The sequence below is a fragment of the Myotis nattereri genome (genome assembly GCF_964212035.1).
Source record: "Myotis nattereri genome assembly, chromosome: 17".
In the NCBI taxonomy this organism is placed as follows: Eukaryota; Metazoa; Chordata; class Mammalia; order Chiroptera; family Vespertilionidae; genus Myotis; species Myotis nattereri.
This window is the reverse complement of record NC_138092.1, coordinates 417,405-432,268: the sequence shown is the minus strand read 5'-3', so window position 1 is coordinate 432,268 and position 14,864 is coordinate 417,405. Positions and strand designations below refer to the sequence as shown.

Here is a 14,864-nt window from a genome sequence, read left to right as displayed (position 1 = left end):
GACAGAGCCAGGCAAGCGTTCCGACACGGAACACACCTCGTAGGAATCGCTGCCTGGAGGCCAGTGATTAGCTTGCCACGGGTGCGAGGAAGCTTCACAGAGGAGCCACCATGAGAGTGAAGTTGTCTGGACAGCCTCTGACCTCACAATACCCACTGGGCCAGCCTTGCAACTTGCAAACTCTGGCGCCCTCCTCCAGCCCGGGCAAGGCCCGGGGCCCTGGGCAGCCTCCAGGTGCAGTGCCCTCCGGTGGGCCGCGCCCTTCCCGCTGCCCTGGGGCATGTCTCTACTCACCAATTATGAGGGGCTTCGGCATCAGATCGAGAGGCTAGTGCGGGAAAACGAGGAACTGAAGAAGCTGGTGCGGCTCATTCGGGAGAATCACGAGCTTAAGTCGGCCATCAAGACGCAAGCAGGTGCCCTGGGCCTCAGCGGGTTCAGCAGCGGGCTTGGTGAGGCGTCAACTGGACCTACGCAACGCCAGGGTAACTATCAGAGGCCTGAAGTCAAGGAGAGCAGGGAGGGAAGGGTGAGGCCGCACGAAAGAGGAGAGACGGTGCTGGGGTCTCAGGAGTCACGGGAGAAGGGCATAGATCATAACACACAGGTGATTACTCAGTGGCCCCGCCAGGTGAGGGGAGGGTGAGGACACAGGACCCTTAGACTCAAAAGGCAAAACGAGGCACCTGGTGGGAGGAGCCCCAGCCCACACGCCTGCCTCCCTCGAGCTGAACTTCCCAGCAGCTCCGTACACTACGGAGTTCCCAGCTCTGGAATCCAAATGTCATGTCACTCACTCTCAGCCTCCCATTCCTCTCCTCCATCCCTCCTCCTCGGCACCCCTGTCCCTCTCCCCCATTGCCCTCCCCTCAGAGATGGTCAGTAGGCGATGGACAACCCAAGTCCAGAAGCCAAGGACAGAAACTAGGACGGAAGCTGGAGGTTTGGGACTTAGTGCGGGACAGAACCCTGGGGCTGGAGATTTCCAGAGTCGGGTGAGACAGGAACGGGCAAAGAAGTTACAGGTGTTTTCAGGGGAGCAGTTGCAGTGATGATCCGTGGAGTTCATCCTGGATCTTAGGGACTGAGCCGGGAGGGCACTCAGAGGCCAGGAGACCAAAGCAGCCGCAGCGCAAGCTGAATGTGGTGGGAGGAAGGAGGCAGGCGCCAGATGAATGGAAAACTGTGGGCAGAAAGTGGCTGGCGTTGAAGAGTCGGGAGAGAGGATTTCTGGGGGTGCAAGATCTCGGGGTGTGGCAACAGGAGTCAGTGGCTGTCAGGGTGTTGGTAATGGTTGTACAGGGCTAGGAGGTGATGAAATGCCGGCGGGCGGTTGTCACATCCACACCTCTCCCCCCTGCCTTACAACGTCCTTCTTGCCCTGCACTCTGCCTGCTGGGGCCCCGCTCTGTTCACTCAGGTGTGACAGCATCTCCTTTCCTGGGAGGACTCTGCTCTTCCCGTCTCTGCCCTGAAGGCTCCTCTACAGCCTCCTGGGTGGTGGGCCTGACACCACTGTCTATTGTAGAAAGGGCACAGGTGGCATCCTAGGTGCCCCATCCTCTGACCTCTGCACCCATTTGGGACTGCAACGCTCTCTTTCTGAGTCCCAAGAGCACCTGGAGCCCCCTTGGCTCAATGTAACCACTGCTGCTTCCAGGAGGCTCCGGGCCCTCCAACCTCAGCCAGCCTGCCCACTGCAGGCCTCCACCCTCTGCCAGGAGTGGAGACCCCCAGAGGCTCTGGCAGGCCCAGTGAGTCCCTGGAACGCAGCTCGCTCCAAACTCGACACATTTCTGGTTCAGACCTTGTCCTTCCCACCAGGATGCTAGAGCCCTCGCGTCTGCTCCTCCCCGCACTGTTTCAGCTCCAAGCCTTCTCTCCTTTGCTCTGGAAAAGCTACCACGCTGGGTTCCCTGCCATCCACCCGGGCTGTGGCACGGGACCCGTCTAACAGTCCCCCACTGACTGACCACACGCACACAGGCCCCTTTGTTTGAAAGGTTCAGCTGCCACTAACCGCACAGGGAGGTACAAGGCTGAAGAAATCTCATAGTTTAAAAAACTAGATTCTGATTTCCCACCCCCAGGCTAACCAAGCAAGCCTTCTCCTCTTAGGTTTGATTCTTTTTATTTTTTTTTTAAAATATGGAATGCTTCACGAATTTGCGTGTCATCTGGCGCAGGGGCCATGCTAATCTTCTCTGTATTGTTCCAATTTTAGTATCTGTGCTGCTGAAGCAAGCACTTAGGTTTGATTCTTAATAAAATCCAGGACCACTTCTGGTTTTTCAGCTCCTGAAGGGTCAGGCGTACGGGGCCAGGAAAGGCTTTCCAGAGGTGAGCCCAGTCAGCTAGTGGTGAAGGGGGCAGGGGACATTCCAGGAGGAGGAGCAACTTGTGGAAGGTCTGGCCTTGGAGGTGCAGGAATGAGAAGTAGATCAGTGTGGTGAAAGCCCAGCCTCTGTGTGTGTGTGTGTGTGTGTGTGTGTGTTGTGTATTGAGTGTGTGGTCTGCGTGTGAGAGGGTATGGGTGTGGGTATTGATTGGGGGGAGGTAATGAGCATGTGTGATGTGAATTAGCACGTGTGCAAGCATGTGAATGTGGTGTGCAAGTGTGTGTGGTCCGAATGTGCAATGTATAGTGTGATGTGTATGTGTATTGTGTGGCATGTGTCTGCAGTGTGTGGGGCAGGTATGGGACTGGGATGTGTGGTACAGGTGTGTATGAGAATGTGTGTGTGTGTGAGCATGTGGTATGTGCGCCTTGAGGGAGTTGGGAGTGTGGGAAAGTGTGCGTGCTATGAGTACGTGAAAGTGTACTGTGTGGTATGTGTGACTGTTTTGAGTTGTGCGATGATGTGTGAATGTGTGTTTTTTTGTGTGATATGTATGAAGGTGTGTGTGCTAAGGTGTGTGATGTGTGTGTGTGTGTTGGGGCCAACAAGAGGTAAACAATGCAGGCAGAGAGGTCAGCGGGCATCAGTTGCCAAGGACTCGAGTGCCACACTAAGGGGCTCGGACTTGTTCCTAAAGGCAACATGCCAACGCCAGTGATGTTTCAGGGAGAGTAGTCATGTTTGTGACTTCAGAAAGATCATCCCAGCTGCTGCGGGGAAATGGAATCAAGGAAGACAAGAGTGAGGCAGGGAGAAGGGTTAGGCTGGGGCTGTGCAATCATCCAGGTGAGTGAGGAGGGCGTGAACTAACAGTGAAGAAAATCGATTCAAGTTATTTTGTAAGAAAACTAGCTGCTTGGATGTGAGGCATGAAAAAGAGGGAGTCCAGAATGTTCTGTGGCTCCAGCTGGGGCAGCTGAGTGGCCGATGGCGCCACTCCTGAGACTGCAGACCCCTCCATGCCCATGCCCCTGCCCAAGCCCAGCCAAACCCACCCCAAGCCTAAGCCTAACCCTTGAGTTGCCTCCGAGGCTCTTTCTGGGCACTGCCTTGCCCTGTTTTCCTTGCGACTGGCCTTCCTCGTGACTGGCCTTCCTCGCGGGGTCAAGCTCTTACTCTCGATTTCCTCTAGGGAACTTGGCCCTCAATTCCTCTTTCTGGGCCCCCCTCCCCTTCTCTGGCCCTGTCCTCTTGTGCACATCTCTCCCTCCTACACCCTCCAGGCAGAGCTCTAGCCCACCCCCATTTAGGAGGAATGGGGGGGGAGTGCTTGTGGGTGCTCACAGCACATGTGCCAGCTTCCCCTCCCCCAGCCCAGATGGGAAGAACAGGGGTGAGAGCTGCGGGGGGGGGGGGGGGGGGTGGGCAGCTCTTCCCAAGCGACCACATTGTGGCACCGAACTCCAGGTACAAAATCCTCAACCAAACCCTGACCTTTCAGGTTGCTGCGAAGGTGAATTGGTCGGGTAGGAAGCTGGCCACCATGTAACACGTGGTTAGCTCCGTGGGTAACTTTGCATTATGTAGACTGTAGTGTGCGGCCCCGTCTGTGCTCTGGCCCGGGTGAGCTTGGCAGCAGGACCCGCGGCGGTTTGCGGGGAAGAGCATGAGGTCCGTGCGGCACACACTGACTTTCCGACATTTGCGGGACCCCATGGGGCGCGTGTGGACCTGAGCTCGGGGGAGAGAGAGGTCAAGGCCAGAGAGACACAGGGAGACCCTCTGAGGAGGAGCACAGTGAGGGCAGACGGAGGAGCAGGTCCCAGTCAGGGCAGGTGGAAGAGCCGGCGAAGAGCACGAGGGAGCCCAGCTGAGGGTGCGAGGCCAGGGAAGCCGAGGGGCACTCCCCAGGGGCAGCGTCAGCAAAAGGAGGGCCGAGGGCGGAGGCAGGGCCGGCGGGGAGTGTGCTGATGGCCGTCCGTCGGCTCGTGGACAGAGCATCTGCCTGCGGACCAAAGGCCCTGGTCCGCGTGCGCAGGAGGCTGCGATGGACCTGTTTCTCTCAGTCGACGTTGATATTTCTGTCTTTCCCTCTCCCACTGCCTCCAAAACTCAATGGGAGACATCCTGAGTGAGGACTGACAGAGGACGAAGAAAACACTCGCTCGGGACTCTTGATGGCCTTGTCCGCGATGAGGTGGGAGAGCCCGGAGGGAGGGGAGGAGGAGAAACAGGAGAAGGGCTGGCGGTCACGGGTCGCGGGGCGTGCAGAGCTGCTCTGCAGGAGGCAGACACCCTGAGTTTGCTGGTTTGGGGGGCAGGAGCCAGGGCAGCTGGGCCACAAGACATGGCAGGGCGGAGGACGCCAGCTGCGAGCCCAGGCCTCGAAGCACGACCCGCTTTCCCCAAAAATGTCTCTCAGAGCTGAGAGCAAGGTGGGGGCAGGCAGGGCGGGAAGGGGGGCGGGGACAGAGGAAACGGGGAGCCTGTGCCGAGGCCCAAAGGGGCGCATCTGCAGATCCCTGGGCAGCGCTCCCTTCTCCCGAAGCATTTGGAGGGGGAGCCCGCACTGAGGGGGCTCAGCAAGAGCTGGGGGTGGAGGGGCCCCTGGAAACACCCTCCCCTCAGCATCCTCCTCCCTGGGCCCCTCCCTCAGGACCCCCATCTCCCCTCAGGACCGTCTCCCCTCAGGACCGTCTCCCCTCAGGACCGTCTCCCCTCAGGACCCCCATCTCCCCTCAGGACCTTCTCCCCTCAGGACCATCTCCCCTCAGGACCCCCATCTCCCCTCAGGACCGTCTCCCCTCAGGACACTCCTCCCCTCAGGACCATCTCCCCTCAGGACCGTCTCCCCTTAGGACTCCCATCTCCCCTCAGGACCGTCTCCCCTCAGGACCCCCATCTCCCCTCAGGACCGTCTCCCCTCAGGACACTCCTCCCCTCAGGACCGTCTCCCCTCAGGACACTCCTCTCCTCAGGACCGTCTCCCCTCAGGACCGTCTCCCCTCAGGACCTTCTCCCCTCAGGACCGTCTCCCCTCAGGACCCCTCTCCCCTCAGGACCGTCTCCCCTCAGGACCGTCTCCCCTCAGGACACTCCTCCCCTCAGGACCTTCTCCCCTCAGGACCGTCTCCCCTCAGGACCGTCTCCCCTCAGGACACTCCTCCCCTCAGGACCGTCTCCCCTCAGGACACTCCTCCCCTCAGGACCGTCTCCCCTCAGGACCGTCTCCCCTCAGGACCTTCTCCCCTCAGGACCGTCTCCCCTCAGGACCCATCTCCCCTCAGGACCGTCTCCCCTCAGGACCTTCTCCCCTCAGGACCGTCTCCCCTCAGGACCGTCTCCCCTCAGGACCGTCTCCCCTCAGGACCGTCTCCCCTCAGGACCCCCCTCTCCCCTCAGGACCGTCTCCCCTCAGGACCGTCTCCCCTCAGGACCTTCTCCCCTCAGGACCTTCTCCCCTCAGGACCGTCTCCCCTCAGGACCGTCTCCCCTCAGGACACTCCTCCCCTCAGGACCGTCTCCCCTCAGGACCGTCTCCCCTCAGGACCTTCTCCCCTCAGGACCGTCTCCCCTCAGGACCCCTCTCCCCTCAGGACCGTCTCCCCTCAGGACCCCTCTCCCCTCAGGACCCTCCTCCCCTCAGGACCCTCCTCCCCTCAGGACCCTCCTCCCCTCAGGACCTTCTCCCCTCAGGACCGTCTCCCCTCAGGACCGTCTCCCCTCAGGACCCTCCTCCCCTCAGGACCGTCTCCCCTCAGGACCGTCTCCCCTCAGGACCCCTCTCCCCTCAGGACCGTCTCCCCTCAGGACCCCTCTCCCCTCAGGACCCTCCTCCCCTCAGGACCCTCCTCCCCTCAGGACCCTCCTCCCCTCAGGACCTTCTCCCCTCAGGACCGTCTCCCCTCAGGACCGTCTCCCCTCAGGACCCTCCTCCCCTCAGGACCGTCTCCCCTCAGGACCGTCTCCCCTCAGGACCCCTCTCCCCTCAGGACCGTCTCCCCTCAGGACCCTCTCCCCTCAGGACCCCTCTCCCCTCAGGACCGTCTCCCCTCAGGACCCTCCTCCCCTCAGGACCGTCTCCCCTCAGGACCGTCTCCCCTCAGGACCCTCCTCCCCTCAGGACCCTCCTCCCCTCAGGACCCTCCTCCCCTCAGGACCTTCTCCCCTCAGGACCGTCTCCCCTCAGGACCGTCTCCCCTCAGGACCCTCCTCCCCTCAGGACCGTCTCCCCTCAGGACCTTCTCCCCTCAGGACCTTCTCCCCTCAGGACCCTCCTCCCCTCAGGACCCTCCTCCCCTCATGACCCTCCTCCCCTCAGGACCGTCTCCCCTCAGGACCCTCTCCCCTCAGGACCGTCTCCCCTCAGGACCGTCTCCCCTCAGGACCCCTCTCCCCTCAGGACCTTCTCCCCTCAGGACCTTCTCCCCTCGGACCGTCTCCCCTCAGGACCCTCTCCCCTCAGGACCGTCTCCCCTCAGGACCGTCTCCCCTCAGGACACTCCTCCCCTCAGGACCGTCTCCCCTCAGGACCCCCATCTCCCCTCAGGACCCCCATCTCCCCTCAGGACCGTCTCCCCTCAGGACCTTCTCCCCTCAGGACCGTCTCCCCTCAGGACCCTCCTCCCCTCAGGACCCTCCTCCCCTCAGGACCCCTCTCCCCTCAGGACCTTCTCCCCTCGGACCTTCTCCCCTCAGGACCCTCTCCCCTCAGGACCCTCTCCCCTCAGGACACTCCTCCCCTCAGGACCGTCTCCCCTCAGGACCCCCATCTCCCCTCAGGACACTCCTCCCCTCAGGACCCCCATCTCCCCTCAGGACCCCCATCTCCCCTCAGGACCGTCTCCCCTCAGGACCGTCTCCCCTCAGGACCATCTCCCCTCAGGACCCTCCTCCCCTCAGGACCGTCTCCCCTCAGGACCCCTCTCCCCTCAGGACCTTCTCCCCTCGGACCGCCCCTGTCCCCTCTCCCTTGCCCCTCTCCCGCTGCCTCAGCCCCCTCAGAACTTGTCTAGAGCCGCCTTTGCTCACTGTCTACCTTCAGTGTGTCCCGCCTCCCCATTTGGTCCACAGGCGTCAGAGGGGCAGCTGAGTGGCCGAGCCGCTCGGGCCCCGCCCAATGTGGAGCCCCGCCCCGTGTGGAGCCCCGCCCCGTGTGGAGCCCCGCCCACCCGGACCCGCCCTGATACTATCGCTCCACCCTCACAGCGAGAGCCGCCCCTCGCCATAGCCCCGCCCCAATACTCTAGCCCCGCCTCCACAGCGGCCACGCCCCGTGTAGAGCCACGCCCATCTGTCTTCGCTCCGCCCCGTGCAGGGGCAGGGCCCCTTTCTACCTGGGTCTCTGCAGTTCAGGGCCCGCCCCTCCTGCCACCTTGTTGCCCCTCTGTCCCTGCGTGGACTGGGGTTTCCGAGGCCGGAGAGGCCGCGAGAGGTGGGCAGACCCGGGAGGGACCACGGTGGAGGCGGAGGCGGCTGCAGCCGGGGGCTGGAGGCTGGCGGGGGAGGCGATGTGGTGGAGGTCCCAACAGTGCGAAGGGCGCCCCGACCTGCCCCTGCGCAGTGAGGATGGGAGACCCCAGGAGCCACTCCCAGTCCTGGTCTCGTGGGAAGGACGAGCTGCCCTGCTGGAAGCGCTGGGGACAGTGAGTCCGTTCCGTTAAACTGTTGAAAACACTGTAAACGACATTTGCAAATCGAAAGCATGGCTTTCCTTTTTTAAAAATATTTTTGATTTCGGAGAGGAAGGAAGAGGGAGCGAGAGAAACCTCAATGATGAGAGAGAATTATTGATCGGTTGCCTCCTGCACGCCCCCTGCTGGGGATTGAGCCGTAACCCAGGCATATGTCCTTGACTGGAATCGAACCCAGGACCCTTCAGTCCACAGGCTGACACTCTATCCACTGAGCCAACCAGCTAGGGCGCATGGCTTTTCTTTTAACCTAAATTGTCCGAGGTCACAAACAAACCTCCTTGGACACTAAGTAATTCTTACACATAAAATAAACATATAAATGCAATGAACCTAACATTCTCTTTTAGTGTCTGATACTGTCCTAAAACCCAGGAAGATTTCAACTCACAAATCTAAATCAATTAATTATAACTTACCACCCTTGGCCGGTGCTCAATGGTTAGAGCGTCGGCCCACAGACTGAAGGGTTGTGGGTTCGATTCCCAGTCAAGGGCACGTACCACATGAAGCTTCACACCTGTTCTAGCGCTGGCCTCCCTGAGGGTCCCCCACCTGGCCAGGGGAGGCTGTCCCTGCCAGGACAGAGGTCAGAAGGCCGGGGCCCACCCCTCCCCACCAGGGAATGAAGGGGTCACTTTGACTCTCCTCTCTCCTTGTCAGGGGGTCAGCAGCTTAGTGCGGGGAGCACCTGTGAGGGGCGGGCGGCTGTGGGAGGTCCGTGTGGCTGGGGAGCAGGTGTTTAGGGAAAGGAGCCTGGGAGAAACGAGGCTCCTTCAGAGGGGCCGGACCCTGGTCTGGGGCTCCAACTGGGAGGTGAGGCTCAGAGAGGTTGGTCAGCTCCAGGCCCTGCCACTACGGGGAGAAAGCCCTTTCCCCCGGGGGCCCACCTGGGGTCTCAGTGCTTTCTCTGTGTCCCCCAGGTGTCTTCCTGTCCCCGGCCCCAGCCGCAGCCAATGAACCTGCCCTGGACGAAGTGGGGCTGGCGCCCATGGCCGACATGCTAAACAGCCCGCAGCCCAGCCCCATCAGCATGCTGCTGTCCTCCCTAGGGCCCATGTCCCAGAACAGCGCGCTCTACAGCCTCCTGGCCAACCCCATGGCAACGTCCATGCAGAGCGCCATGGCCAGCTCTCTGGGCCTGCCCTCCACCGGCTCCCTGACTCCGCACGGCCACCTGAGCGGCTCCATGAGGGCGTCCCCAGCGGCCACTCTGACCAGCAGCCTGGGCCTGCCTTCCACCGGCTCCCTGACGCCAAGCAGCCCCCTGGTGGGCCCCCTGTTCACCTCCACGACTGCCCCCCCAGGTGTTTCTCAGAACCTGGCCAACCCCGTGACCAATGTGGAGGCCCCCCGGGTGCGGCTGGCAGAGTCGCCCCACGGACCCGCCTCTGGACCCCACCCCTCAGCTGGCACTGCAGGGCCTGCTGCCACCCGCAAAAGTAAGTGGTGCCGGGGGAGGGGCTCCCCGCCAGGTCGGTCCCGGTCCGACCTCGCCCTTACCCTCCTCCTCTCCTTTCTGCCCCACCTTGTCACCAGTCCCCCTCTCCACCGAGCACCCCCTGCCGACCCAGGACCCCGAGTCCTTCAGCATGACGTTCGTGGGTGGGCCCATCCAGACCTCCACCCCTGTCGGCGCCGTGGGCACACCGGGCTCCGCGAACGCCTTCTCCTTCAGCACCTCAGAGGCCCAGACTCAGCCGGGTGCCCCTCAGGGACCAGCGGCGGCTGTCCTCGTCCCCACCACCCCAGCCACCCCCGCCATCGTCCTCTCTGCCCCTGATCCTGCTCCCTCAGCTACCACCAATCACAGCCCCTCCAACACCGCCCACATTGCCCAGGGCACCACCCACTCTGGCACCCGAGTGAACCCCTCCTCGGCCCGGCCCTCAGCTACCTCCCCTCCACGGTACCCCCACTCCCCACCCCGAACCGCCTCCTCCCCTGCTTCTGTCAACGGCCCACGCGGCTCTGAAACGGCTCGGAAGAGCATCCTGGACTTGGAGCGGAAGCTGGCCCACCGCAAGACCAGCAAGTTCCCCGAGAGCCCCCGAGGTCGGTGCTGTCCCGGGGTTAACACCTGTCTGGGGGCTCCTGGCCACCCTCGGAGACCCCCCCGGGCACCTGCCTGGGCTATAGACCACGCCACTGCCCACCCCCTCCACCCCTTGCCGTCCCCAGAGCCGAAGCAGCTGGCCTTGGAGAGGTTGGTGGGGGAGATCGCGTTCCAGCTGGACCGCAGGATCCTGTCCAGCATCTTTCCAGAGCGCGTGCGCCTCTACGGCTTCACCGTCTCCAACATCCCCGAGAAGATCATCCAGGTATGTGCCAGAGGGCCTGCGGCAACGGCAGGGACGGGGAGCGCGCTGGCCGCTGAGGGGCTGCTGGGGGCTGCACTCCAGCCAGGCAAGCGCAGTGTAACCCAAGGGCACCGGGGACGGAGGAAGGACTGCGCTCCATCCACGTGGCCAGCAGTGCCCGGGCACCTACCAGCGGGAGGCCGTGGTCCCAGCTGCACTGACTCCCCAGAGAACAGGGCAGGGGAGCGGCCGAGCATGGTCAGGTCTGCGCTTTCCCCCTCGGCCCCTGCAATGGCCCCCCAGGCCTCCCCCCAGGCTGGAAGGGGGCATGCACCTGGGCTCCCCTTGGGAAACAGCCCCCTGTGCTCCCAGCCACCTCCTCTAGGCCACCTGTGTCTGCGCACCATCCACCTGGGGGAGTGGGGGTGACTGGGCAGGAGTGACTGTTTACAGGGGGTTCATCTGGCCCAGCTATGAGCTTGTCTTTTCCTGTTGTTAAGGTGCCTTCAGTCTTTCCCTTCAGTGTGGTGCCCGTGGTGCCCCCCGCATCCCCTCAATGGCTCCGGGAATGTTTGTGACTTTTGTGTAATGAGTTAGTTGTCCAGCCGAAGCCTCTCACTAGTTTTCAGAGCTCACATATCATCAGTTCAGTTTTCTACGTAGACAGTCATTTTGTACAGTAGTTAGGAGAAGCCGATGATGTGGCAACCTCATCCTGCTTCTGACTTGATGAGGAACACTTCCTGTTAAGTATGATGTGTGCTCCAGGCTTTTAAAAAATATCTTTTTCTTTTTTTTTTAATCATTGATTTCAGAGAGGAAGGGAGAAGGAGAGAGAGAGAAAAAAACATCAATGATGAGAATCATGGATCGGCTGCCTCCTGCACACCCTCTACTGGGGATCAAGGCTGCAAACCGGGCATGTGCCCTGACCGGGAATCAAACCCTGACCTCCTGGTTCATAGGTCATTGCGCAACCCTGAGCCCCGCCGGCCGGGCTTCTCCAGGCTTTTTGCCAGGTCAGTCAGTTCCCAGTTACAGACGACAGATCCCTCTCGAGCTGGTGTGAGCAGGAAGGGTTATTACGTCTGCATGGCCCAGAAGCTCCGGGAAGCAGACAACAGTGGGCTTTTCCTGCTCTGCAACCAGGAAAAATGCCAGCACACCAGGGACCTTCCTAGTGGACACACCATTGCAGAAACCCAGGTCACAGGGGCGTCGGGAAAAGGTGGTTTTCACCTTCCAGCCCCTTGGAAGTCAGAGGGCGCTAGAAGGCTCTAGAACAGAAACCAGATGAGCCAGATTCAGTATCTGCCCCATCAGGTTAAGAAATTTCCCCTCTCCCTCCTTTGTTGAGAGTTTTGGTGTTTTTTTCCTTAATCGTGAACAAATACCGGATTTTTTTAGAATGTTGTTCTATCTCTGATGAGATGCTCACATGACTTCCCCTCTCTCCCTTTTCTCTTTAACATATTGAGACTCGAGATAAGATATTCTTATCATAAACCACACCAATCCCTGGTGTTTGTTTTGCTTTTTTAATATATTTTGATTTCAGAGAGGAAGGGAGAGGGAGACAGAAACATCAATGATGAGAGAGAATCATGAATCGGCTGCCTCCTGCACGCCCCCCATCGGGGATGGAGCCCTCAACCCCCGGGCATGTGCCCTGACTGGGAATCAAACCATGACCTCCTGGTTCATGGGCCGACGCTCAGCCACTGAGACACACGGGCTGGGCTATTTTTGTTTCTTGGGTAGAGTACTTCATTTTATTTTGCATTTCTTTTGCTTTTAAATAAAGTATTTAGGGTGGGGAGGGCAGTAAAAATCTGTAACAACTGGAACTACGTGTGGGACACCAGCCAGAGTGGACGATGAGGCAGGATCTAGGGCAGAGGGGGAGGTTCTATTGCTCAGCAGCTGCTGGGGACACAGTCTGGGAGCAGCCACAGCCCTGTGTCTGCCACCCCCCTGCCTGCCTCGGAGAGTACCTGCAGGGTGGACGAACCCAGCCCTCGCCCTCTATGGCCAGACCCTGTCCATCCCTACCATGGTCAGCTTGAGCATTTAAAACCACAAAGTCGCCCTAGCCTGTTTGCCTCAGTGGATAGAGTGTTGGCCTGTAGACCAAAGGGTCCCGGGTTCAATTCTGGTCAAGGGCAGGTATCTTGGTTGCCGCTCCTCCCTGGCCCGGGCCCTCGTCCAGGTGCGTGCAGGAGGCAACCAATCGAAGTGTTTCTCTCACATCTATGTTCCTCACTGTCTCTCCCTCTCTCTTCCACTCTCCCTAACAATCAATGGAAAAATATCCTCGGGTGATGATTAACAAAAATAAAAACATTAATTAATTTTTTTAAAAATATATTTTATTGATTTTTTACAGAGAGGAAGGGAGAGGGATAGAGAGTTAGAAACATCGATCAGCTGCCTCCTGCACATCCCCCAAAAGGGAAGTGCCCGCAACCCAGGTACATGCCCCCAACCGGAATCGAACCTGGGACCCCTCAGTCCGCAGGCCGACGCTCTATCCACTGAGCCAAACCGGTTTCGGCAAAAACATTAATTAATTTTTAAAAAACAAAAACACCCCCCCCCCATGCCCTCAGCTCCCCCACCCAGGGTGCTTGTCCTACTCTTCCCCACATGCTCCCCTTCCCCTCTTAAAGGGTCACTTCCTTGGGACAGCCCTGGCCGGGTCTCTCAGCCCACACTGCTCTCCAGGGCCCAGCACCCTGCAGGGCGGGCTCAGTCTGGACCGCACTGACCTCCCGTTCCTTCCGGAGATCCGTGTCCCAGACCTCGCGCAGCGGGAGCTCAGCCAGGGCCCCGGGCTGACCAGGCCTTGGGGCTCCTCCCGGCACGGCCCACAGCTGTGCACCCACGGTGCTCCCTACCATCCTGGGCTGACAGTTCCCTTGCTTACCCTCCATCGTTGGCTGAGCTCTGGAAGTCCTTCCCACGGGGGCCAGGAGAGGAGGCTAGAATCAGGGACACAGGCTGCCCAGGAAGTGAAGAGCCAAGCCTAGAGCTCTAGTGTCACCTGCCAGAGGTCAGGGGTCACTTCAGCTGAGCCCAGCCCTAAGCCCAATGCTCTGCTCACATGACCACCTGGGGGGAGGACAGAGTGGCCTTCCCGGAGGAGGTGATGCCTAAGCGTCTTGTCTGGGCCTTCCCGTCAGGTAAGGAGCTAGCATCTCGGGAGTGGCTGGAAGGGGGCATGCAGGGCCAGGTCAGAACCTCGCAGGTCGGTCCCGGCCCCAAGAGCGGGAGCAGTGGGAACCACAGAAGGGCTCAGGCAGGGAGACACCCTACCGGACGCCCACTTCAGACCCTTAGTTCTGCGGGCCTGGGGGCCACCGCACCTGTGACAGGCACAGCATGTGCAGGACCCAGTGCAACAGCTGAGCATTCAGCTGAGTGCAGGGCCCTCTGAGCCTGGTGTCATGTGACTGTCCAGGAGGCCACAGCGGGGGGCGGGGGGAGGAAGGACGCAGCCACCACCTGGCTAGGGAGCACAGGTGATGAAGACGTAGGTGGAGACAACCCCCAGCCGCTGCCAGTCCCCAGGAGCAGACACCTGAGGGGCAGCAGGACCCCAGTGCTGGGGCAGGATGGCTGGCTCTGGGCCTGGGCTGGTCATGTCAGCATGAGGCGGGAGTGACTCCAGCAGGGCCTGAGCCGGGTGCAGAGAAGGAGGCGCCTGGAGAGGTGAGAGGAAGGGCAGGGGACCAGGAGGAAGCCTGGGAGAGCCCCCTCAGTGGCGTCTGGTGGGCCAGGTGCCCTGGGGGCATAGAGCTCCCTCACTGACCCTCCAACCCAGGCTCCCGGCCACGCTCTCGCTCTCGGTCCTCGGTTCCTCTTGGCCTCAGCTCCATCCTGAGTCCCTAGTGGTGATGGATCCCGGGATGGGGCTTAGGGAACCTTTGCCCCTCACCTGACCGCGTCCCCTCCCTCTTCCCAGGCCTCCCTGAACCCCAATGACCACAAGCTGGATGAGGAGCTGTGCCAGACGCTCACCCAGCGCTACGTGAGCATCATGAACCGGCTGCAGAGCCTGGGCTACAACGGGCGGGTGCACCCGGCGCTGACCGAGCAGCTGGTGAATGCCTACGGCATCCTGCGCGAGCGGCCCGAGCTGGCCGTGTCCGAGGGCGGCTCCTACACCGTGGACTTCCTGCAGCGCGTGCTGGTGGAGACGGTGCACCCCAGCATGCTCACGGACGCGCTGCTGCTGCTCTCCTGCCTCAGCCAGCTGGCCCACGACGACGGCAAGCCCATGTTCATCTGGTGACGGCAGCCTGCCCCGCCGGCCCAGGCTCGCTTCGTCCAGCTCCCCCACGCGTAGACATTAAAGATTCCCACGGATGCTGGCCGCGGGGCCTGCCCGCACTCCTGGCCGTGCTGCTTCCTTGGGTGGTTCCCAGTGCCCGCTCCCCTTTGCCCGGTCCCCTTTGCCCGGTCAGTCCTGCCGGCCCTGGGGCAGCTGCCTGGCCGGGGGCGGGGGGGTTCAGAAGGCCCCAAGGCTCCCT

The 14,864-nt window shown here is 61.1% G+C and overlaps 1 protein-coding gene across 1 annotated transcript; it reads left to right on the top strand.

Moving 5' to 3' along the window:
• Positions 1–280: 280 nt before the first annotated feature.
• On the top strand, positions 281–14,770 carry SPATC1 (spermatogenesis and centriole associated 1; the record flags this gene model as incomplete). Its single annotated transcript, XM_081111076.1, has 5 exons — positions 281–491; positions 8,956–9,474; positions 9,572–10,087; positions 10,214–10,353; positions 14,297–14,770. The coding sequence occupies 5 exons, from the start codon at positions 281–283 to the stop codon at positions 14,624–14,626; spliced, it is 1,716 nt and encodes a 571-aa protein (XP_080967202.1). The 3' UTR covers positions 14,627–14,770.
• Between the last annotated feature and the right edge of the window lie 94 nt (positions 14,771–14,864).